At 34.5% G+C, this 27253-nt stretch overlaps 1 protein-coding gene across 1 annotated transcript in view; it reads left to right on the top strand.

Moving 5' to 3' along the window:
* Window positions 1-7959, top strand: part of LOC149801680 (protein disulfide-isomerase A3-like) — a 29788-nt gene extending 21829 nt beyond the window's left edge. Inside the window, exons 11-13 of the mRNA XM_089956829.1 lie at window positions 2135-2237; window positions 5057-5185; window positions 7843-7959. Of these exons, the coding sequence (XP_089812955.1) occupies window positions 2135-2237; window positions 5057-5185; window positions 7843-7959 (349 nt within the window). The remainder of the gene's footprint in view (window positions 1-2134; window positions 2238-5056; window positions 5186-7842) is intronic.
* Window positions 7960-27253: the final 19294 nt, after the last annotated feature.

The raw sequence follows: 27253 nt of genomic DNA, 5'->3' as shown, positions 1-27253 counted from the left end.
TTCCTTACACCTACCCTACTATCTATAAAACTAATTGTCTCGACAATGTTTATGATTTTAGATAAGGTTAGTGATACAGTGACACGACGTATAGCTTACATCGTTTCTAAGCAAAGAACTAAAATACCTGCTCAAAGACAAATCATAGTAGTCAAGCGCATTCTTTCAGTTGAGTGGATCGAGAATGGACTTGACAATGCTATTTTAGTTATAGTTGTACTTAGAGTATACATCAAAACCGGAAAGCTCTATAGTAATATATATTCATGTCCCTCCATCTTCCATACTTCATCATATTTCTTTTACTCAGCATAGCTTAACCAGATTTAGAAATAAGTGGGTGTTGTTTAGTAATTGAATTTCCGGTGATACTTAGATATCTCTTTTAACGATCGTATCTAGTAAGGACTGATTATGACAGGGACACTGCCCTTTTTTCACCAAATTTAAATTTTCACTAAAGAAGAACCTTATAACCAACATAGCTCATTAATATTATTATACTCTGAAACAACTTGATATGTAGGGTCTATCATTGACCTAGATGTGGGTTTAATTGTGTTTTTTTCTCAGCCGTATTTTGCTTATAGTTATGGCTCGTGAACATTAACCGTATTATGTTCATATGGGTCACGTATGCGTTTAACAGGAATTATATCAGTAATGGATATCATTGCTTTAAGAATTTAATTCTACATACCTTTAAATGGTAATTATTTACTTTATTTGGATCCTCATTCATTTATATTTCTTTGGAAGGTCGTTGTTCACATGTATGTTGACATGTTTGGACGATATCAACCGAACGGTGTGATCAGTAACTTCCAGATTTAATGGTGTGCGCTGTGATGTCACGGCGAAAGCTACGCATGTTGATAAACAAGTTCGCATTTCCTATATATATCGTGGCCATTAGACTCGACGTGTTCTCTTCATTACTAAGTCTAGTCCTTGGCTAAAATTGTAAATGCCCATAGCAATCGATAATTAGGCTCAATCATTGGTCTTCGTGCTCCCCAATAAATTAAACCTACATCTATGCCAAAACTACCTACCCATCAATCTGATCAGTTACCCAAGCAAGGTCACATCAAGATCATACGAGCCATCGTATCATACGAAGGCCACTTGACCACTGTGAAAAAGCTTACACTAAAGTGGTACGGTCATGTCTCATACTATTCTGGACTGGCAAAACCAGTCTTGCAAGGCACAGTACGAGAGTTGAGGCGAAGAGGCAGCCATAAACATAGGTGGGAAGACAACATTAAAGAGGGGAAAGACATGGGATATGTATATTATTAAAGGGCAGTAGAGAACAGGGACAGATGAAGACATTTGGTTGTAAAGTCAATTGTGGTGCCAAAACAATCACTTGCGTTAAGGATTGATGATGATGATGATGATGATGATGATTGTCGAATGTTCTTAGATGATGCTATTTGTTATGACTACTGTTTGTTGAAAGTGCTTAGATAATGTTATCTGGTATAAATACTGTTTGTCAAATGTGCTTAGATGATTTTATTTGGCATGAATACTGTCGAAATAGTTTTAATGGGGTTTTACATAGTTTGAACATTCGTATGCCTTTCTCTAGGCAAATTGTTTACGCAGGTGGAAACTGAAAATGTTGCTTCTAATAAGCACAGCTCAAGAATAATTCAAAATATTTCCATGAAATTCTGAAACAAAATTGTATCTTAGATCTAGAAATGGTCTTGTGAGGTGTTTTATACGTCATGACCCTGTGAATCAACTTCATATTTTCGGATGGAATGTTACTCTAATTAGCCTGACTCATGAATCACGTAGCATACTTCAGTGCAAATTTATGTGAACATTGTTTATTGAACCGTGATGTACTAAAGGCTAGTACTTCTTGAATTTCTTGTCAACCGTTTGAAAACGATTATTCCAATTTTATTTGACTTTTCTAAAATGATACCTGATTTCATGAGCATTTAATCTCATATGTGATTATCGAGATATATTTCACTATTTTTGGCAGCTATATCGTCTTGAACATTTTAACATTTTATGTTAAGCCTTTTAGACAGTCATGTCATTTCTACATCAGTCTTCGTATTGACCTATCATTATTATTATTATTATTTTATTATCATTATTACAGAGAGGAGAATCTAGAAAAGTTTGTAAACGACCTGCTGGATGAAAAATTAGAACAATACTTGTTATCTGAGCCTATTCCTGCTTCAAATGACGGGCCTGTCAAGGTACAAAGCAAAACAAACTAGAAATCAAGCTCAGTACTCGAAAATGATAACGCGTTTCTTACAGGTGTATAGTATATTATATGTGCTGAGCTCCAAGGTTTCACCTGTTAAATTCCGACTGCTCCCTGCTGTTATTGGCTCATGCATTTCGAAAACACAATGTCTCACTTTCGATATATGTGACATGGTGTGCGTATTAATTAATAACAGCAGGGATACTAACGTTTTACTGAGCACATACGACATCTTAGATATTCCAATTTATTACGCCCACAAAAACCAGATTGTCATAATTGCAAGATTTCCCAGTTTGTTTCAAATCTAATAATCATTGCTAGAGATAGGTAGAAGAAAAACATTAGTACAATGGGCAAATCAGGTTACATTATGCATCAAAATATTCTTCTATAGCCCGACAAAAATCTGTTTCCATGCAATATAAAACAATCTGCATTATAAACCATATTTGGACAACATGTTATAATTGCCTATAATGTGATCAAGCTGATACCGAACGAGGGTCAATGTTCTACCGATTTCATTGAACGAGATATTAGAAACACGTCTAAAATGGAGTGATAACCATTTATGGATCACCGTTGGAGAAATTGATCGGCTTTCTCATCATTAATGCGAGTCAAATCTTAAAGTCGTTTGTTACAAAAAAAAGTTAAATTAAAGCACAACGAAATATCAGTATATACCGTAAATTGTGTGAAACCATATTGATTTCCAGCTTTTCATGAAATTTACAGAAATGATTTCCTCTGATTTAATTATATGTCATTTCGCAGCACAACTTTGATCCAAGACAATAATTGTTCATAGTTTTAATATTTTCTTGCCACGTTGGCATTACTGTGCAGATATATTATCGACTCATCATCACGCAATATATAGCGCTCATAATATCCATTCATACTTCCAAACAAACGTTTGGTCAAAGGATGTTGAAAGAGTAGTATCTCATCTCGTCATCAGAGGATCATCAACGGAGTTTGATTTCTTCAGAAGTGAACGAATATCACTACTCAGTTAAGATCAAAAAGGTATTTGACTCACGTTACAATTATCTGTTCCAATAGTAAACGTAGGCAAACACCAAATTAACAACTCAATAACTTTTAATATCTGATTGCTTGTGATTTATATACATATGTTAAAGGACTGAAATCTCAGCAATAAAATAGCTTCTGTTATTTCAGTTACAGCTCGGATAAGCTTTCAAAAGATATATTCCTAAATAAGTCTTATATTATCAATCAATCCTGGCCAGACAACCCCATTTATACTCTGTTTATTCGTACATGGCTGTTCTATCTTTTGTTGCCATGTATACATGGACTAAAGATACGTGAATTGTATAATTATTCTTCTAGGTCTGGAGGTAAAAAGGTTAAGTTCAAGGAAGTCGTTTCTTAAGTTCTTATATAATTTGGATAAACAAAATTTTGTATTATGTCGCATTTGAAAAATGTTAGTCATTTAACCTTTTGTTAATCCTAAAAGCATTGTATATAACTAGAGATGGTGATATATTGAATTGTGGCTTACCGTCTCGGCATTGATTGTGTTTAAATTAGGATGAAGGGTTCATATTTATAATCTCAAAGCACACACACACACACACACACACACACACACACACACACACACACACACACATATATATATATATATATATATATATATATATATATATATATATATATATATATATATATATATATATATATATATATATATATATATATATATATATATATATATATATATATATATATATATATATATATATATATATTATCTCAATTCATAGAAGTCGTTCAGTCATATTAATGGGGCTGCACTCCAAGAATGATGGTACGTTCTCGAACTTTATACTAAGGTATCAATGACTTTACCTTGATTGTTCAAGAAATGCAATTAAACATAGCAACTGTATATTCACAGGACTTAAATCTTCGTAGCGGAGAAAATGTCGATTCACAGACGGAATGAAATTTAGATGATACAAATCAAGCTTGGGTCCATCATAACAGAATGCAAATGCGTATCATTATATCTCCTGCTAGAATATTTTAATCCTTTTAAGGAAATTAAATTTTGAAGGTTTTAACAACACACAACATCAAAACGTATTACTAAATTTAGATGCGTAAATTCTAGCTGATGTTCTTCGAAATCTGAATTGTTAATAATTAACAAGTTTTCTGGACTTTAATGCTTGAGTGTCAGGTTGAGATCTCGGAGAAGAAAACTTGTGGTCCGATGGGACCCAAAGACCTTACAATGCACACCTTCATAAACATTTTAAGCATTATCGCCAAATATACATTGCTCTCTTTTCTAGTGCTCAATATTTTTGCATTGGGATGTAAAAAGAAATAAGCCATAATGATGAAGACCACTTCATATGTATCATGTTTATTGGTGTGAGTGTCGCATCAAGTTTCTGATTGGTATCATTTCATTATCTGAAATCGACTGTAGTGTTGGCCACCTCTTTATTTGTCATAAGGAGACTTCAAAAGTTAATAAACAAGTTATACCGGTATTAATATTTAGACCAATCTTGTCTCTAACAACTTTGTTTGCATGATGGAAGTGGGTGTTAAAATGGAGGTAAATTCAAAACCTAACTGGATACAAGAGGTATTTGTGTGATTATTATGGGAGGTGGACTGTAAATGTATGTCGTTATTCAAATAATTGAACATTATACATATACATATATATATAGATAGATATTATTCTATAAAGGAATCAGCCTTTATCTTATGGCACAATACTTTGCATTTGGACGGTTTTGTTTCCAGGTGACAGTTGCTAAAAACTTTGATGAAATAGTCAATAATGAGGACAAGGATGTTCTGATACAGCTTTATGCCCCATGGAGTCCACTTTGCAGGTCCTTCGAACCTAAATACCAGGAACTGGCTGAAAAGGTATGAAGATACTGAATACACAACAGTTACTGAATTTTCTACAAGCATACAATATTTGGAAATAAGTGAGACACGTAACGATTTTTAATCTTTGAAAAATGTAGTTTTTGTTCACATACCAAAAATTGCAAAATGATTTTGATGCATGGATTTTAAAACTTGTTTGATATTAATGCTAGTATACAATTGAGTGTAGAGGATATTAGTGTTGCAAATCAGTTGGAAAATGAACATACCAGGTAGCCAATGTTTGAAAAATCTTTTCATGCATCGAACACATTTTTGTCAAATTATGAACAGATTACAAGCAATTTATAAAGTCAAATCACTTAGTTACATTTCTTATTGTACTCAAACATTTTACTAACAGATGATTTGTGTATCACCTATTAATGACGAGCCTAATATCATTTATTATATTCTCATGTTTCGAAACGTAAATCCCGAATAAGGGTTTTAAAGTATATGAATAATGATGGGTAGGTTACGAAGTAGTGTATGGTCGAGACAGATTTATCTTTCGAACTACAAAGTATGTCGTACCAGCATGTGCAACATAAGAGATGAACACAATTCTTGTTTACAGTATAAATGGTTGTTGCAAGCTATAATTCTAGTTTATTAGGGAACACAGTCTCTATTTCGATAATATAGCTGCAAGAAATATTGGAGATTTTCGTCACATTTGAACTATGCTGTCATCATCAATGTTGGAGAATGCACTCGTGTGTACCATGTGGTGTACATGGTCAAACTGTAATGAGACAAATATGTACATAATATGCCACTTGATCAGCATGTGGATAATCAGGGTACATGTTCTTTTGGATGTTGTACATATACCTATGTAATTAGCTGCACTGGTTATGAGGTTAAAAGTGCTTATGAAACAGGTCTGCGTACATCGTCTATGGTCTGTTCATCTTATATCGTTAGTCCATCAATAGCTGATTTCTAAAAGACTAGAACCTATTTTTCTGATATGCAATCAAACATGCATTATGATTTAATATCATTCACATGTTTGACAAGATCCTGCACAATAATAAGGTGGTATATCATGTAATTTGTAGAGCTTGTCTTCACCCAGAAAGCTATATTTCTTATCCTTTTTGCTTGGATAGGACATTGAACCGTTTGCTTATATCATGCTATATGAACCAAGTTGGACATTTCTCCAGCAATGAGATATTCTGCCTCTTTGTTTGACTTTGATGCAACTGTATAGGCCAGAATGCTAGCCCGATTTTGAATAATCGTAAAGGATTTGTTAAGATGATAAATTAACATGAATGAGTTTCACGATTACTAATGTGATGGTCTTGCATCAACTTCGTTAAGCTGTAACCACAGTAAAAACGTAATTTTCATGCAGTACTGAATCCATCAAGAGATCGGACACTTTCGAATGTGACTAGGATCCACACATAATTGTGAGGTGATCTTATTTCAGATTGACAGAAATCTCGTAGCCATAGTTTTTATATTGTGCTCAAGATTAAAAAGATATAGCTTTATATGAGCAAGAACCTGCATGAACTTGCTAATGCACGTAATCTGTATATACTAAATACTTGATTTTTATGAGAGTGACTAGTCGTATTACCAATTTCCTAACTGTCCCTCTGGTCCTATATTTGATCAATCATGGTCAATATTCTTAAGCCATTAAGGTCTGGGATGAGTACAGTTATGGAAGGGAGCCAGGCATATTAATAATTTAGCTTTACCTCTGATATGAAATGTTTATTATGAACACGATCTACATATATTAGAGAGGTGATTTTGCATATAACTGGACGAGCTTCTTACCAAAGGAATATACTGTGTTCTCACCAGACTGTAATCATACTTGTACAATTGTAAAAAGGCGTAGTGATGTTGCTTGATTCTTTCTATCAGCAAGACTTATGCATCAATAGGTGATTAGTTTATATTTGGTATGGAGATACTGTAAACATTAGAGACTATATATTCATAAGACTGTGATCTTACTTTGCAATTTGATCGGTGCCATCAGCATATTGGTTGAGTACGAGTTTGATATGCATGCACACTAATGATGTAAAATGGTATCACATTTGTCAGCAATTTACAAACTCTACTTTTGATCAGACTTTGACCACACTTTTTGTACTTGTTTTCATATTGTCAAAATCATCGAGGCAATATTATTGCATATTCATAAGCTAATCTTGTGTCTGACTGTCAGGGATTTTTACAATCGGAATGTTCCGTACTGATATGATCAACGTCATATTACATTTCTATATAAAGGTGAAATCATCGCATATAAAACAGATATTTTGCGAGAACCAGGAATCTTTATACATTACTAGGATTCGAGATGAATTTGCCTATCAGCAATATAATGTGCGTATTAATTAACCATAGTGTTTAGATAGACTGCTTATGATAATGAAGTAAAATAATGAAAATCCGTATAATATAATATGTGTGGAAGAAAGACTGCATACGTTTTTGTCCTCACAATACCACACTCGCCTGCTTAGTGAATGCATCATCGGTGGAGCTATGAAATTCGGGTGAAATAATAAACATTGTTCTATGACTGATTTGTTTAACTTTAAGTCCATGTTATAGTTTAGAAGATAATACGATACAGTACAGATCAGTTAATTAAATTTTTTTTACAGTTGAAGAATGTGACAAATCTGACAATTGCCAAAATGGATGTCACGGTTAATGAGCTGCCAAAACCTTATGAATATTTAAGGCGAGTATCATGTTTTGACAACAGACGATATGATTAGATCACGTGATAACATATGTAAAAAACATCATGCAATTTAAGTTGATTTAGAAACTAAATTATAATTGGTAAAATGGTTTAGTTTCTGATTAAAAATATGTAGATAATATCTACTGTGTTGCACCATACATTTTATGTCAATTGATACAGTTGTTGCCAAGGTGTTATCAAATATAACTGCCATTACTACAAATCAAAAACTCTTCAAGAACTGTCTTCAGACACCTATTGATCATGAATGGACCAAATTAAGGAATTGAATTTACTCTTTAGTGGAGATTTAGTGTGCTCTGTATATATTGTACGAAATATTGCACATGCTTATCTCTTTCTAAATCATGTTTAATAATGACGTTTGAAACTGAAAATCTATGCATATCTTCCTTCTACAATGAAAGTCCTATAGTAAACATTTGATTAAAGACAAAATGAATTTGACTCGGCTTCCAAAAATAAATATTTTATGTTATTCATATTGTATTAGTGCCTCGTGCTTCTGAAAGGTGTATTCTACCATTGGATGGTCACATTGAATATTTTGCGGAATATTTCCTGTTAACGGTGAATCCGAAGGATTTCTGAAATGTGTTATCTCAAAGGTTTCATTTTATTTCAAAGTTGAAATTATTGTTTGCCTTTTTGCTTGGTTTGAACATCTCTTATCTCTGTCATATTTCAGTTTCCCGGTCATATATATTGTTCCTAAGGGAGATAAGAAAAATCCAAAGCTTTACAATGTAAGTATTATTAATTCAGAATGTAATAATATGTGACATATTTTCCCTCTCATGTGAAGCAGTGGCGATATATAGGTATCAATCTCCCAACGTAATTGTCATTAATTTAGACGTCCACATGAATTCTTGCATTACTTACTTTCAGTGTGTGTGACACTGTTACATAATACAGTCAAGAAACGTTTTACGCCACTGTTAAGTAATAACGTTATGAAATTGCTTCTGACATTGTTACATAATACAGACATGAAACCGTGTGTGACAGTATAACATAATACAGTGATTAAGTTGTGACAGTTTCATAACAGTCACGAAACGTTTTGTACACTACATTCCTGAAATTTTGTGTGACACTGGTACTTAAAACTGTCATGAAAACTTGTGTGACATTTTTATATAAATACAGACATAAACGCTTGTGTTACACTGTTTCATAATACAGTCATGAAATGTCATAAGTCTATTTGTTATAGAGGGTACATATATGATGACATACTAGCGTTAATTTCAAGCTCCAATTTCGTTTTTTTATTATGCATAGGTGGAAAAGACAAGACATGTCATTCTTTGGAATTGTTATTTGGTGTATTAAGCTTAAGAGAACTACCAAATCCTTCCTTATTGTTGTTAAGCCCTCAATAGTACACGGTTTAATGGTTGATTTTGAAATTTAATAGTGGATGGAATGGAAGGTACATAATAGGAAGGCAGATCCAGAAATATCGTTTAGCACTGGAGTTTGAGAAGAAAGATAACGACTATTCCACGGGTGTGTGATATGTAATCCCACGCAAAAGTTTTCGAAACATTATGTCTAAAGTGTCAGTCGCTTGTATAAGAGGTTTGTAAGTAGCATTCGTTACACAATCGTGCCAAATTTGGCTTCAGATTCAAACTCCAATGGTAACAGACTTGAAGACCTTATGTAATGGTCCATTGTCTCTCATCTGGCATCTATTGTCCATTAGCATGTGACCATTTGGCGGAATATCCTTTTAGGTCATGTATGTACTATCAATGTATTTATGTAGGTAGAATCGTCTGGGCTACTGGATAGTCAGATAGGTTAGAAGTTTAGACAATCATTCGTTTTCAAAAAACTAAACTCACTTTAATATGAAGTTACTGTGAAATAGTGATATTGTTTAAAACGGTTATTTGAAAGAACTGCTAGTAAAGGTGAGTTTGCTTTCAAAGCAAATACATGCAATATATAATTGGTTCTATATAACTGTATGCTAATGTTCCGGGCCTTGCGGAATGAGCTGTGTGCGAGTAGGGTAACCTTATTTTATAGGGTTGTACTGCCAACATTTTGAAGAATACACTATCACTGCCACCATTTTGAATAATACACAATTACTGCTAAAATTGTGAAGAATACACTATCACTGCCAACATTTTGAATAATACACAATTACTGCTAAAATTGTGAAGAATACACTATCACTGCCAACATTGTTTTAGAATACACTATCACCGTAAACGTTTTGAATACTACACTATCACCGCCAACATTTTTTTAGAATACACTATCACCGCCAACATTTTGAAGAATACACTATCACTGCCACCATTTTGAATAATACACAATTACTGCTAAAATTGTGAAGAATACACTATCACTGCCAACATTTTGAATAATACACAATTACTGCTAAAATTGTGAAGAATACACTATCACCGCCAACATTTTTTTAGAATACACTATCACCGCTAACGTTTTGAATACTCCACTATCACCGCCAACATTTTTTTAGAATACACTATCACCGCTAACGTTTTGAATACTACACTATCACCGCCAAAATTTTTTTAGAATACACTATCACCGCCAACATTTTGAAGAATACACTATCACCACCAACATTTAAAAGAATTTTGAATAATATATATCACTGGTAACATTCTGAAGAATGTATTATCAGGCTTTCTCTTTAATATGTCCTTGTGGGAAAACTGCATTCCGCTTTATTTGTCAAAAGGCCATATTAGGTCGCATATCAGGCATCACTAGAATCTTACAATTTTTGGGGATTCATTAATATGAACAATGGATATCACTGTAATGTCCGTTATAGCAATTGTTAAAATGTATGATTCTATTGCATTTTGCTTAATAAATTCGTGAAATAAATGCATAAGCAAAATAATAAATTTTCTTTTTATTCCAGGATGCACTGGAGATTGATTCGCTTATAACGTTCATAGCTAAAGAATCAACAAATGGACTCGAGGGATACAACATAAAATGAAAGTTGAAGAAGACCGAGCTGTACTATGTTAATAGCACTTACATCGCGCATATAATTATCTTCACTAGGATTGAATTGATGTCATATTAATCTGTTTTAATTAATGTTGTTACAGCTCTTCAACGTTACAATTAGTTTCATTATGATTCATTTCCGGATATAATATCTTCCGCTCTGTTGTACATGAATTATTCTATCAAATCTATCACAATATAATCTGAATCAAAACAACTTAATGCCTTGCATTATATAACTTTATTCGTTTATAGGGCAATGTTTTCCTGTCCTATCTTCTTCCACTCTTGATGATTCCTTCTATAATGTGGTATTCCATATACTATTGTTTAGTATATACCCATTCATCGCTATAACATTTTTCATATATATCTCAGTCAACAGTAATTGGCTACATCTTCAATGTTATAACAAGTAAAATTTATACTGTCTATTTTGTTAGTAACACTAGTTTGGAATGTCTTTTCACTATGTAGTGTAATCACCCGAGAAAACTGTTTAATTATATTTAATTCAGGAATAAATCTGATCAGTGTAAAGGAGGATACCGTTTTGTTTTATTTCCCACCCATGCGACAGAGAAATCTACTTGTTTTGCTAACCTTTCTTTTCTTGTCTAAGTCTAGTCATCACAGACCAGTCGTCTCAGTCAAGGTTTCCACGCACTCAGAACAACTTTAAAAAAAAAAAAAACTCTTGCTGTATTCTGCTGTGCCTGACGTATACGTATTTGTACTAAAATGAAACAAAAACAAAAACAACAACATCAACAAATATATAACAAAAACGTAGTAACTTAAGTTAAATCCAATACAAAAACAATTCGAGAGAGACAAAGACAAACGCATATGATGAAGAGCTTTTTGGTATTATGCTTGTTCGTTCCATACATCATGGTCAATTGTATCCTTTATGCAGGCCTAGCTCAATGCCTTTTTAAATCAGCGTCATTAAATGTAGCTAAAGCTACCTAACTAGTTTTAAATACTTCGTGTGAAACATATTATATACTGTTAGCTACATTTAGCAATAGGTAGGATAACAGTCTCAATGCTATGTGAAATGAACAATATAACAGAAAACACTAATCCATGTATAATTTGTTAGATTTTATCTCCTTCTCTTACTTTTAAAACAGAACGAGGGCGTTTAGATAGTGAGTATAATAGTATAATGGATGTTATGGTGAATGTAATCGATGGTAATTTTGTGGTGTAAGGGATAGTCTATTTAACGGATAGTCTATTTTGTGAAATTTCATCTTCTTCGTTTACATTCTAAGCTAACACATGCTGTTTAGAGTGTGCGTGCGTGCGTGTATGTTTTGGTCTTTGTTTGTCCTTATAAAACTCCCGTTGTACCTATCAAATTAATTTCACCTATCTACCTACCTACAGTAGCGCGTATTCAGCTCATCCATTTGAAAACCTGTTTCCATTTCTCCCTAGTGTCCTGTGCAATGACATCATTAAAGGTAGAACTGTTGAGGATATACATATTTTCTAGGGTTTTCCATAGGACGAGCTGTAAATATATACTGTTTTTTAAACAGAATCTCACCCAAGTTAAGACCATACATATGTATTGGATTTTTCCATAGGAATTTCCTGCAAATTGTGACTATAAATAGACACTACGCATTTGTCCACATATTATTTTAATTAGTCTAAGAGATAGTCTATTATGTGAGATTTTAGATACTTCTCTTACACTCTAAGCGAACACAGGACGCTGGGATAATGAATATGATTTAAGGGATGGTATTGTGTGTCAAATAGATAGTATATTGTTTTGTAAGATATGATATTTGTTAATGAGATTTCATCTCCTTCTCTTACATTCTAAGCGACTAAAAATCATCTTGGATAGTGAGTATGATATATTAGATAGCATAATGGTGTGATGGATACTATGTTTATGGTATACCGTATTGTCTTTCTTAAGATATCATCTTCTTCGTTTACATTCTGAGATATATACAAAATTGGAATAGAGTGTTATGTGGGGTATTACATGTTATAATTAATGGGATGGTTGGTACTTTTGTGGTGTAAGTGATAGTCTATTTTGTGAAATGTCATCTTCTTCGTTTACATTGGAAGGTATGCACAATATTTGGTGTGTGTGTGCATTGGTCTTTGTTTGTCCCTATAAAATTCTATTTCTCCCTGTCAAATTCAGTTTACTACCTACCTCCCTACCTACCGACCCACCTACCTACAGTCGGGCCTATTCAGGTCAGCCACTTAGTCTCTGCTGCTTTTTGTTGTTGTTTGTTCGTGTTTGTTTTTTGTCTTTGTTTGTTTGCAAGCGTACCGTTTGACTGTGAATATGTCTCTTTATCCTTAACAAAAAACAATTGGCCTTAAACGCAGAGGTAGTCTATGTGCGTGCATATATGTGTTTTTGCATGCACGCATTAGCTTGTGTGTGTGTGAGTGTGTGTATTTTGTTTGTATGTGTATTATAATTGTGTGCACAAGTACGTTTGTATGTGATTATGTGTTTTTTTTTCTTTCATTTCACAAACAACTTATTCCTTAACGAAAAATGTGTGTATGTATGTCTTAGTATACACGACTTAGTTTATGTGTGTGTATGTGTGCGCGTGTGCGTTTGCGTGTGTACTTCTTTTTGTGTTTGTATGTGTGAGCGCGTACGTTTGTGTGTGTCTTGGCATATTTACGAGGACCTGAGCTACGAAGCAAGCCAATATATTGAGGAATTGAGTACATTATTAGGACTTACACACCAGTCCTCAAAAAATGATTTTGCGGAAAATGGTTGAAAATGATCTACGTGTTATTTTGAAATTTCTCACAAAGTCCCTAATGTCTGACAGGCAGTTACCCTCCGTATGTATAGTTCTCACAATGGGCTTCCTCCATCGGTATGTTGGATTGCTAACCATACGCCTATCAGAAGGCATGTGATCATCCTGTCAGAACTTAGCTTATGTGCAATGTTACAGTAAAATTCGTATACCGATAAATACGGCTCATATATATACTTACTTGTATTATGATTGATTTTTAAAAAGAAATAATTTTGTAGAATGGTAAACTGGTGACGCCGGCGAAAAGTGCGATATTTTAAGCCCGGCGAAGCAGATATAGTGAGGTATGTTGTGGCGCGTTATTTTATGTGTGCATTGATTTTATTTCTTCTACCTAATGCACCTAACTCTCGGAAGATGGCAAGACATACTTAATCAAACTGCTAAGAAGCAAATATATTCTTTATAAAATTGTTTATTATTTTCGTGCAAAATAAATGTTCGTTATTTGATTCTGTGACATATTGCTTGTATCTCGTTCCACCAATGAATGAGCTTGATGCACATGACCTCATTACTTAAATTTAACTATGAGTCATACACATAGGATGCAAAAATACTGTGACTGACAGTTAAAATGTAAGTAACGATACAAGCGAAAGTTACTGGAGAAGATTTTGATTTCAATGTATTATTATTCTTACCATTACCTTGATTATCTTCAAAGGAACTAAATTATATAAGTGAGATTATATTACATTTCAAGATTCTGTTGAAAGATTATTGGAAATTGACTTTTAAAGAAACATTGCTTTTATCATCAGATTTAAGATCGTATTATTTTCATGCATAACAAATGTTGGTTTTGAAGGATTAAATGCCATTTTGCAGCACAAGATAGGCTATACCTGACGGCCTGTGTAACTGGTAGAAGAAGTACCCTGGGAAATCTTAAGAAGAAGCATCGACCCACGATAAGCTGTTGGCAAGCTATCTGAAGTACCTACGTTAGCACAGCCTGAGACTCAAACCCACGTAGACAGAGGTGAGACGGCAGTGACCCGGAACTGTGAGTGCTTTAGACACTAGCCAATCGGGGACCATAAAACATATTTAAAGGACACTGACACAGCTGTGAAATGTATTATAAAGGTATTTACAGTAACAACGAAACACCTAAGAAAATCTGTTACAACAGCTCCTAATGAAGCTTATTCTGTTAATAATGATCCTGATATAAAGCATTTACACGCACAGAGCATTTAACTATGTATTATTTGTTTTCCAATAAAATTAAACAATGTCAGTTCAGGTCAAACAGATGATAAACTCAATTTTCGACAAGGTCAAGTCCAACATACGATGGTATATTACAATAAAGTGTAATGAAATATACAAATTTAAAATGAATGCAAATTAAATTTACATAACAGCAGAATTTTGTGAACATAATATATTAAACTTCTTGACTCTGGAGTTTAGCACATGAAATAAATTGATGTAAAATGCTTTAAACAAACAACAAGATGTGATTAGAAAAACCACTTAGGCTGTGAATGCATTTCTTGATGGTTACCACAAAGAACTGATTGCAAGAACCCGTGATAATCTGTATCGGAAGAGGAGCTTTTGGATTAAGGATATCCACTTAGTAATACATCTGTAGGTTGAAATTACATGATCATAACATGTTATTCAAATGTATAATACTAGAATGCCTTGACCTTTTGTTGTGTCAAAATAATTTTATTCAGAACGTTATAGAACCATCAGAAATATATTTATTGCAAGCTACAAGCTCTCTACATGAAAATAAAGAAATCACTGTCAATGTCAACATCTGTACTGTCAATATTATTTTTAAAAAATTGGTCATTACTATCTCCCACAATATTAAACTGAGTTCATCTTATGTCAAAACAATTTTTTCCAATATATATAATCATATTTAGTTAATGGTGTGTTACAATAATATGCTTGTCAGTGTGAAATTGGGACCCTAATGTTAATGTATTGGTTTCTTTACATTGCTTAGGGATGTTGAATATAAATATAAATATAAACATGGAAACCAGTGTTATAAAAATATATGCCATAACACTTTCATTTGACAGAGTTCATATTAAAATGAGAAGAAAATTTAAATTGTACCTTTGGGTGAGTAACCACTTTATAAGTGCCTTCTCTGGGTTCTGTGTATGTTTTAATGGAACAGCCCTTATATGGTGAACATTTGAAGAATTCCTGTTTCCAATGGTATCAATGTTTGAGGAATGTAAGATCTGAAAGTAAAAGAGAATATATTTTTTAAGTAAAAACTCCAAGTCAAGTGTGAGAGCAAAAAGGAGGAAAATGATTCGATTACCATGGTCCATGGAGGAGAAGGTAGCTGTGGAAATACAACTTGGACAATTTCGAAGAACTGATTCAGTACCAGGAAAAGCAGCATGTGAACAGGCAAATAAGAAGAAACTTATTATGGCAATGTATCAATGGAGCCAGATTAAAGTATATTACAAATTCGAAATAAAAAGCTATATTAAAGCACAAAAAACTCATGCCTTTATCTGCAAAATGCAAACAGATTATACATATTTGCTGCCCTATAAATTGGTACGTTTGGAATAGATAGTCTCGGCTTTGTGTTATACTCCAAATCGACATGTATATGGATTATGTAATTCAAATAGTGTCCTCGTTCATCGTGTAATTTTTTTAAAACGTAAATATATGTAATTCTCCAAAATAATGGAAAATAATGTGTCAAATAATTATCATTTTGGAAAGTAAAAAATTAGCAGCCGACGTTGCGAAGGATTTTGAATATCGACTTGATGTTCTACATTAAAGTCATGTGCATGATATGTAAATTGCGCTAAAACAGTATGTACTAGTACTATATGTTTTAATTTGATTATATATATGTGCTTTAGAAAATGACTAACCAAGACAAAGACCATTTCTTTTTGCACCTCATGATAAAATAAAATATGCCACGTTATGGTACAGATGTTTATGTCATTTGAAATCTGTATTTTTAAGTTAGTTGACAATAGTGATCAAACTCCTGTACAAAGACAATGCTACGTTCCATTATCAGTTCTTACCACTGTGTCAACAATTATGTCTAGTTTTAATTATGATAACCCCTGTCTCAGGACCAAAACATCTTTGTTGTGTTGTTGTTGTTGTTGTTGCAGAGTTTAACGCCATTTTCCAGCACACGATAGGCTATACATGGCGGCAAGTTAATGGTGGCGTACGAACCCGGGAAATCCCCGGAACGAGCCACCGACCCTCGAGAAGCTACTGGTAAGCTTTCTCACATACCCATATTGGCCGAATCCAAGACTCAAACCTACGCAGCTTTGCAGTGTTCTTTACATGCTATTTAAATACGCCAATGCTCGAGTCTAGTCGTTCCAGTTAAAGCCAGTCTAATGTTCTGAAGACCAGTTCAAATCGGGAAATGGGACTACCCATAGTTTATTATGAATACAGTACCATGTAATGCCATGTGCTTCCTTGTGCAAGTTTCTGAACCAGTGACACATTTTGTACCAGCTGACAGAAATGTCATTCAGACTAACAACTAGCTTGAGCAAAGTTGGAAACCACATGCCACTTAACTATATGAAGTGTACATGAACATACTTTTATTTGTTGGGAAAGAAGAGGTCAATTGTGCATACAGAGAAAATTGTACAAGATGATTCAATTATCATTTTTGGGACTTGGACACATATGGTGTCTATAGCAAATACAAAGACAAGGGATGAATGGTTCACAAAGACTTTACAAAGAAACAATGGGTACAGTTTACTCAGGTAGTAAGGGATGTAAAATTTTACTCATGTAGTAAAATGCATTCACTCAGGTAGCGAAATTATGGTGATAAAACAGAGGGACAGATATACAACTTATCTGTACAGTCCCGTAAGATACACTGAGTTTTACGAACCCCAAAATTAGCCCACGGCTAACAAATTACATGTTTGGAGATACACTACGTACACTGTTTCAGCTCAACGGCTGCTACTGTCCAGCTTCATGGTTGCTATAGACTCCGGACACTCGGAATAAATCGAAACACTCCGAACATTAGACAATCCGGTCACTTCAGACACATACAATCTGGTCTCTCCAGACACAGGCAGAGGCACTCTGGTCACTCCAGACACATACACTCCGGTCACAAACAGAGACTCTCTGGTCACAGACAGCAGACATTCAGTACATTAATGTTTTCAATTGCTCACAATTGTGCGTCAGGGATTTACACTGGAGAAAACTGGCGGACACGTTTTGATGCTGCGCATTTTTTTTTAATGCAAAGGATTTGCTAATGCGATAAGGATTCATTTAATATCCAATGCTTTGGATGAGGGATGGCATCGTGTATGAAGCATTATATGTATATCTGGTTGGCTGTTTCGTATGTACCCTGTGTTGCTCTCCACTATATGGAGCACACGATACGCGGAACCAGATTACCATAAGCAATGCTATGACAGAGTAGCTTCCAAATATCTCCCATGCTATTTAGATTGAGTTCAGCAAGATGTCGTTCAGATGTTTATCCTCAGTGATTGTTGCACTAACATGTGATCTTAAGATTGAAACGGAGTGTTGCTCTAACTTTAATGGAAAATATAGAAAATAATTCCCTTGACTGGAATACAGTCCATCCATAAGGATTACCGGTGTGACTTCTGATTGCGTGATTATTAAGACTGCAAAAGTGAAATATCCTTTCATAACAGGGCTTAAGAATTAAAAAACAATCTGCCCTTGTTTGCCACAAGATATCTGGAGAATACATTATCACCCAAGACATTCACAACAGAGGAACTGGTAAACTTGCAGAGACAAATGCCTTTTTATTTTATTTCAAAGTCAAGAGATCCGTTGCAGATGTTGTTGGTTTATAACTTTTCTGCAATACCGAAAAGGTCTAACAGTTCAGGTGTAACTTAATAAAGAGACGATTACTGATTAGCCTCTTTGATTTTGGATAAATGTGTTTTAGGACGAAGTACAACGAAACCGACGATAGTACACATATTAAGACAGGCAATAAATTAACTGCCATTTGTTGGAAAATGTTTGATTGTCTTTTTGTATTGGCTTCTATGTTATTTGCTGGTCTATAATACTGATACAAAGAGATTATAAGGAGACTGTTAAATGTACGACTTTAAACTAAAAGAACATTGAACTAACAACAAAATTCTTTGAATGGACAATGCATTTGTGTGATAATTGTGTGTGTTAGTTTATTTGTATTTGTTTTGGAAAGAGAGAAAGAGAGATTGCGAATGTTGTGCAAGTTGCAACATCCTATTTCAAGCTGATATAATTTTTCAGTACTTGTTTGACCCTCACATTTCTGGTGAACCCCCAGTTGGACACCGAGGTTTTTTCAACCCTCAATCTCTAGCACTTGCCAAATTCTTCTCTGGTAATGCATTGTTTCCGCGTATGTATTTTATAATAAAATGCAGCGAAAATGTTCAGATATTCACATGCACGATCACTTTAAGTGAATTATGCTCATTAGATTTATCATACAAAACTGTGAAGATAACACATTGTTAAGAAGCATCGTCTGCTGGTACGACTCGACCTTGAGGATTGCCATGAAAGCTTACCACACGTAATCTAATTGGTTTTAAATGAAAATCATGCCCTTGAAACACTGAACATGGCCAACACAGCATCCATCTTGACAATATTGTTCTCGCTACTTCTGAGTGGATAGTCGTACCAATATGAGGTTCACACCAACAGACGTTTTCAAATGTCTCGGTCCTAAGTTAAAATGTAGCCGATCTGATGTTAAATATGGACACCATGGTAGGCATCTTGAAAATCGTTTTGTTACCCATAATAGAAAGTTACATAGTCGTCGGGTCGTCACGGAAAAAACGTATAATGTCTAGTCTGTTCTAAACACAAATGGTGTTCATCTGATGTCTAATATGGACAGAATACTGTTGCTTTGGTCGTGTTAGTTTCATATTCTTGGAGGAGAGATCATGAACTTATTACGATATGTGATCTGAAACTGTTTCAATGCAATGTATTACATGTAAACAATGGAATATTGATGATGTCAGGTGGTCAGAAAGTAGGAATAAAAAATAACTGAATCTTATTTTATGCTCACCCTAACACCTAACTCGTATAATTATTATAGTTGCAAATAATGCCATCAGTTACTGGCACAAGTCATCAGTTTGATGCAGAATATAATAAACCCTCGTATTATTGTTATTAGGACTTGAGATGTCGTGTACAGTTAGTAATTCTTTACGATTTCAATTTTCATACTTTGCTATCTCCACAAAAGTACATATATCATCACCTTTGTGTATGATTACCTATATGGCAATCTTCTTTTACATAATGGCCCACAGTTTCTATAACCAGTCTATCCCTGTTAAAATGTATAATTTAAATTTTGTAATCCGTGACATAGCATGAATATATGAAGCAAGTTTTGACAACAGGTACTATATATTTATATTGTATCGTATCAGTTACACACACACACACACACACACACACACACACACACACACACAAAAGCCAACATCAGTTTCAGTGAATTTGCATTGGGCAAACACACACACACACACACACACACACACACACACGCCAACATCAGTTTCAGTGAATTTGCATTGGGCAAACTGACTTATTGACATGCGTTATTTTGCTGTCAACGTACATTTCTAGAAGTCTCATTTTTTATTTTAATAGAGAAATCGACAATTTAGATATGTTTGATATTCTTAAGATTTTATTTTGCACTATCTAGACATGATGCATATGTTTGCTATAATGCTATTTCACCTTTCCCAACTTGATGGTAATGTTGTATTGTATCAATAAAATAGGCCACAAAGTTGCAAACAGTGCCTGAGGTTTTGTTTTTGGCCAAATATTTTAAACTTATATTTTAATAAGATTTAAACTTATATATTTACATGTATATTTATGTCTATAGTTTAATTGCAGAATACATTAGTTCCTAAGCTTTTAAATAAATATCATATTTTTGCATGACAGGCGCAATAAGAAAAACACATTCGGGTTCTCAAGTTGATGGTTGTCTTTGATTGTGTGTAATTAGTTCTCACAAGGACGTCCTCATGATGATGGCAGTAGTACGCATAATGTTTAAAGAAGTATACGGCAACAATAAAGTAATACAGATATTGCCTGTGTTGCAGTTAAGCTTAAATTCAAATCTATATCATATACTTTCATTCTTTCTTATGGTCCTATGTGACGGTCCTCATACGTATATGAATACACCTATGTTTGTGTGTATTTTGTTTGGGTGTGTACGTTTCGGAGTTTGCTTCTTTCCGTTAACAAGCATCTTTTCCCTTAACGGAAATGTGTCTCTGCTGAGAGTATGTATGTGTTTTTGTATACACACGTTCGTTTGTGTGTGTATTTTGTTTGTGTGTCTTTTGTTTGTATGTGCGCGTACGTTAGTATGCGTTTGTGTTTGTTTTCTTCTCTTAACGAAAAACTATCCCATAACAAAATGTTTGTATATGTTTGTGTATGTATGGCTTTTTGTACTCACATGTTTTAACAAAGTAGAGCCCATCTTATCATCAGTCTCAACGCTCATTACGTGGTCTTGCTTAAAAGCCCTAGAGGTAAATTACTAGTGACTTCTTAGCCAATTGTCTTTGTCTGACGTTGTGGTGTATTGTGTTATCGGTGCATCCATTGCCAACTTGAGTTTGCAACAAAGAAACAAACAATTGTGGACTATTTTACATTGTGTGGTATTAAGAGAGCAATATCATTTTTGGAGCTTTGACATTTGACCCCATATTTTCCCGTAATCAGACTGTGTTCTATGTATGAAGTGTTATAACCATTTACTCTACCAATGCAATACTGAGAGGAATCATTCTGGACACTATTATGCATCAGCTGTTAACATCATCTATATCCAACTAGTACCCATATTCAAATCATATTAAACACCACTGGTTGGTCTAAACCAAACATTTTGCTGACATTGTATTAATTCACTTCTACCTAATCGAATGTTCTGCTCAGTAAGTGGTTGGGATTATCCATTTAATTTTGATTGGGAAACTTGTGATTCTTTTGGAGAAAAAATACTGACTTGGAAATAACTTGAAAGAATAATATCATTTGTTGTTTTACTGTTGTTACGGTGTTTAATTCAATTTTTCAGCACAATTATTGCTATACTTGGTGGTCAGTATAAATGGTGGAGGAAAAACCTGGGAAATCCCAAAAAAGAACCACTTACGCATGATAAGCTAACAGCATGCTATCTTGCATACCCATATTTTCCGAGTCTGAGACTATGAGCCGACTCAGACAGAGGTGAGTTGGCAGTGATCCATAACAGTGAGCGATTTAGACCATAGGCTGTCTGATTTGTTTGGAAACGCACTTGTCTCTAATTTTAGTTGGGAAGGTAAAACGTACATGAGTACAAAAATAAATGATCCTGTTTTGAATGAAAACTCAAAGCAGTCCATCTTTGTTGTTCTTCTCTACCCTCCTCCTTGAGTAAATGTTTGGTATCTAATTTACTTTGAAAAGACATATATAAATGGGTTGGAATAAGACTTTTACATGAGCTTATTTTCAGTAACTTAGTGCGTGTGTTTTGCTGTTTGTTCTATGGAAACCACATGCGGCTGATGCAAAGTTTAGTGTTGCAAAATATATCCTCAAGGAAAACAAAATACCAAGTGACAAAAACTTCTTAGAATATTGCGATGACACCGTCTCGCACCAGACCTTTCCTGTCACAATCTTAATTGCACTGTACACCATTTCAAACAAACTTGTGAAATTCTTTCTTTGATGCTTTTTTGTTTAGCTGTATGAGTTTCGTTAGTTAGCATCATTATTGATATAATAATGATTTAATAAATCGATACATATAGCAGCAAGGAAGGTGACGTCCAAGAGTGAACGTTCGGTTAGGTAAACGAGACGCAAACGCACAAGCATGAAAGGTAAAATAACCAATTTAGAGAGACCTCTGTCGGTTAGAAGTCTTTCTTTTGGCGTTATATATCTTGCGTTTTCATTTTTGTTGGAATCTTTATTTTAGCGAATGGACTTTTTAAAAAGGTGGTCTGTTCACCCTCATATCAGCTATTTGAATGTTGGTATGTAGCCTTGTAGGCGTATTTATTCACCTTTTATTCAAGATTGATTGTTCTTCTAAACTTTATTGCTTATATAGGTTACCCATAGTCTCTTCAATAGTATACATTGCTCAGTATTTAAATTATGATCAAAATGTCCTGGAAACTCATTGGTTGTTATGGAATTTCACAATAGTAGCATGGTATTAAACAGGGTCAAAATAGAAAGAACGTTTAATTTACCATTTCATACCAGGTTAGGACGAATATTGTTCAACAGCTACATTTTGCTTTCACTGTGACTACACAGTGCACAACAAAGGCTTCTTATGGATGACACCTTTAGGTTGACCTCGGCAAAAAAGGCCAGACTACTATAACATTGATACCGTCGCATATATGTGTATGGTCGTGTGCAAGGAAGGAATAAATGTGTATGAAGATTTAAATAAAGTAAGTAAAAGACATTTGAATGTATGTGTCATCAAAATCAACTTCTATATAATTGCACTCATTAGTTACTGAAATAGTCGGCACTGAACGTAGATATGACGTAGCTTTTTATAAATGTGTCCTTGATTAACTGCTGCAGTGAGTAATGTGACGGCTTTACATGATTTAATTCTCAGTTTGAAACTTGGAACAATAAATCATGTATTCTACTTTCAGTTTATACTCGATGTTGTGTGTGGTTAGACTGGTCCCTTGTTATACTTTTGACTAAGGTTCGAAAGGTACGAGTATTTGTCAACTTTGACCGTTCCCAAAACAAAATGGCCAATGGTATTGTATCAGTGTAAACAAGTTAGTGTGCGGATGATTTCTTTGTGCTGTTATAATACAATTATGTCCATCAAAATTAATTATTAAGTGGGAAAATAGTAAGTGAAACTTTATGTAATGTGATGTGGCTCCTTTCGTCAAATGTTGTACTAAGTGAATGGGTTTAAAAAATGTGTGTAGCTAGGGCCTAATTGAAAAATTCATACAAATATATTCTTTGCGCTCAGAAGCAAGCATATTTTGGTATGTCTACTGATATTCGATTGTTCTCACTTAAAAATTGGTATGTTTCGCTTTCACCTCTTGCAGCACGCAAAGTATTTTATTTACGGTATTTTTCTTTTGTTGTATGCATACACCATACCCCTGGTCATGCAATGTAAGACCTTGAGCCCGTAGGCACTTGATTTAAGGGAAACTAATGCGTACACTTACCAGTTAACATAAATAAAGTGCCTGTGCTCGACCCTGTATAAATATCAGGTCGAGGTCCTTCATTTTAGGACTAACTACAACCTGTACCAAATCTATAAACGTAAGGTACTATATTCATCTAAAAGTACCTATATAGCCAACGGTTGTGTATATAGACAGTTTATACAAATATGTACAGGACATACTTCTCAGGTTCGGCCTGAAATGACCATATACTCCACCCTCAGGTATATAGTCTATATTTTCTCTCAAAATGACCCCAACCGTAAAGCAATAAAACAATTGGAAACTTTTCTGTAACATACTAAAAATGTATTGAGGTCATCTACATATTATTATAAAACTTTCTTACTATATTTATTGGTCCACTCTATGTGATTCAGGGTTAACCAAGCCAACAGTATTTTATTTTTCAAAGTCTCATAACAAAATATTAAATAGGTGCACGTAATGAAAACATAAAAACAAAATCTTGGTCAAATGATTGTAATATTTTAAAAACTGGAAAAATTACTATCATCGCTTGTAAATCTGACGATATCATCGATATATTACAGGGCACCTACAATTGCTGACAGAACACATCGATCTGGCCAACATTCGACAATACACAGGCTTGATTAAATGCAACGTTTTGCCTCCAACCTACTTGTACCATCCCGTTTTACCACATCATTGCAAAGAAAAACTGATGTTTCCTTTGTGCCATACTTTTGCCTAACGCGCAACCAAGACGAGCCTTGTCAGCACACCAAAGAAGAAAGGGCCTTGACGGGAACATGAATCAGTGTGGAATTTTTCAAAGCTCTGGACCTGGTATACCAACTGTATGGGAAAAAAGATTCGTCTACATTTAGGTAATGAATATGTGTATGACGATGTGTGTGTAGCTTGTGACTTACACCCTCACTGGACAGATGAGTATGAATGCCAATTATGTCAAAACATTGTGATCCTCAATTCATGCGTCCAGGGAACACATTCACTTTTAAACCTGTCTTAGAAGAACCCGTCGCCGAGGACAACCAATCCCTTCAGGACATGAGTGTCATGGACATTCCCGAAAGACCATTCCTGGAGGACACCTATGTGACTGTCCCCGATATAGAGACTCTAAGAACATTACACACTGTCCCTATGGCATCATGGTTACCAAATACGTGTTGTACAGTTACTAGTTGATATTCCACTTTGATCGTGTTTGATGTGTTTTGTATTACTGTATTTAACCCTTTGACTTTTATGCATTTTTGTCTTTCGTGATGTTCCATTTTAAAATTAACATGTCCTGAAAAAAAAACCCTCTTGTCTTGTCTGTTTTCGTGTCAAAAGTGATCTTCCTTGCACTATGGCTACCTCTAACATCTCTGCTCCATATTCATACACTTTCAAAGTCATCGGCGAACACTTAGATCGTACCATATGGGAGGCCTTGTATTTTCGCCATCGCTTTAATATGTTAATGGCTGAGCCTAGTGGTTCAGGCAAAACCGTTATCAAACGTCTGATCGAACATAAACATCATTTGATAGATCGTCCACCTAAAAAGATCATGTGGTGTTAGAAAGTGTGGCAATCGACAGGTACAGCCTCTTGCGAGAAAGTCAAGGCGATTTCATCGTGTTTGTGTAAGGCATACCTAACGAGTTGATAATATGTTTTCCTTTGTCAAATTAACTTGTGCATTTGTGTTTTAAAACTTGTTTCCATTTTCTCCTTCTTCCATTACACCTATCTACTTAATAGTTCTCTATATCTTTTCTAAAAAGGATTCCCAACATAATATATTTTATTAACATATTTTAATTGTATACAATGTTCATATGTTCTATGGTTTAATTTACTAATATGCCATTGGCTATTGAATTGGTATCTCTTTTCTAGTGTATTAGGAAGCCCTGAAAAGGGCTGCTTTTGTGGAGGAGGAGATATGTGAATCTTTTATTGGTTAAGATTGCGTACTCGTATGTTGACAAGCTTTACAACAAAATAGGGTCTGCTTCTTCTGAAAGAGAAGGAGATCTGTTTTGTGTCTACACGGCAGTCGACAAAACCACTGTCTGATTCCTACTGCTGTTGCTGTTGTTCTCTCTGCTTCTGAAGTCTGTACTACTCCGTCCATTCTTCCATTTCTTTCTTGATTTCCTCTCTGAAGAGCTCTTGTATCAGGTTTTCATTCACCTTTAACATTATGAAATTCTCTATCTCTTCAGGCTTCGGTATCAGATATTGCATGACACGATGTAAATTCACGTGAACTTCTGTCAGCTTGGCTAGTCTTGATCACATCTTCATAGAAGGATGAGTTATCAATTGAGAGTCAGACTGCGTTGCGTTATTTTGATTTGGGATGTCTAAGAAAATAATTATTATTTCCATCATGTTCGGGGGAAGGGGCCTGATGACTGGGTTTTAGTCACCTTATAGTTCACTATTTTGGGTCCTAGTTCTTAATTATATATATTTTGGTGCCACATTGTGTAACTGGTCCTGATGGCTTGAGATTTTGGCCACCTTATAGGTATAAGTTGGGGGTATTATTTTTAATTTTCCAAAAATTTATAATCCTTTTGTTGCCGCCTTCTGCAGCGGGTCCTGATGGCTGGGATTTAAGCCACCTTATATCTTTAATGTTGTAGGCTATTTGTAATCACTACTTGTTATTGTGATTCATCATGCTTTAAGTAAAAGCAGTGAAATAGTAGTAGAATAGAAATATAGCAAAAGTTGTTAGTAGTAAGTTAAGTCATAATAATAAGCCACCCATTACACCGTCCGATGGCCCAAACATCTGGACAGCTCATGCCCTGAGGTAGGTGATAGGTGCAGGTGTAGCATTGGCCCGCGCACTGAAGGTACTGACCCCGATTGGGTAGTAAACCGTATGCTAATCCTGTCCACACTTACCCACCCGCATTAAGAGTGGTAGCGTACAGCCCGGCGGCCGTGTGTGGTACATAATGTATACTTTTATTAAATTAATTTTATTATTAATATTATTCAGTTTCTATTCGTTATGCACTCATTATAATTTCGGTCAGTCTAGGTGTGTGGAAGTATGTAATTAGGCTTATAACTTAATGATTGTTTCAATTTCCTTAAGGAAAATCAACATGGCATCAATCGT

Source organism: Sinohyriopsis cumingii, chromosome 4 (genome assembly GCF_028554795.1).
Source record: "Sinohyriopsis cumingii isolate HCF-2022 chromosome 4, ASM2855479v2, whole genome shotgun sequence".
NCBI classification, from domain to species: Eukaryota; Metazoa; Mollusca; class Bivalvia; order Unionida; family Unionidae; genus Sinohyriopsis; species Sinohyriopsis cumingii.
This window is presented reverse-complemented; position numbering and strand designations above follow the sequence as displayed.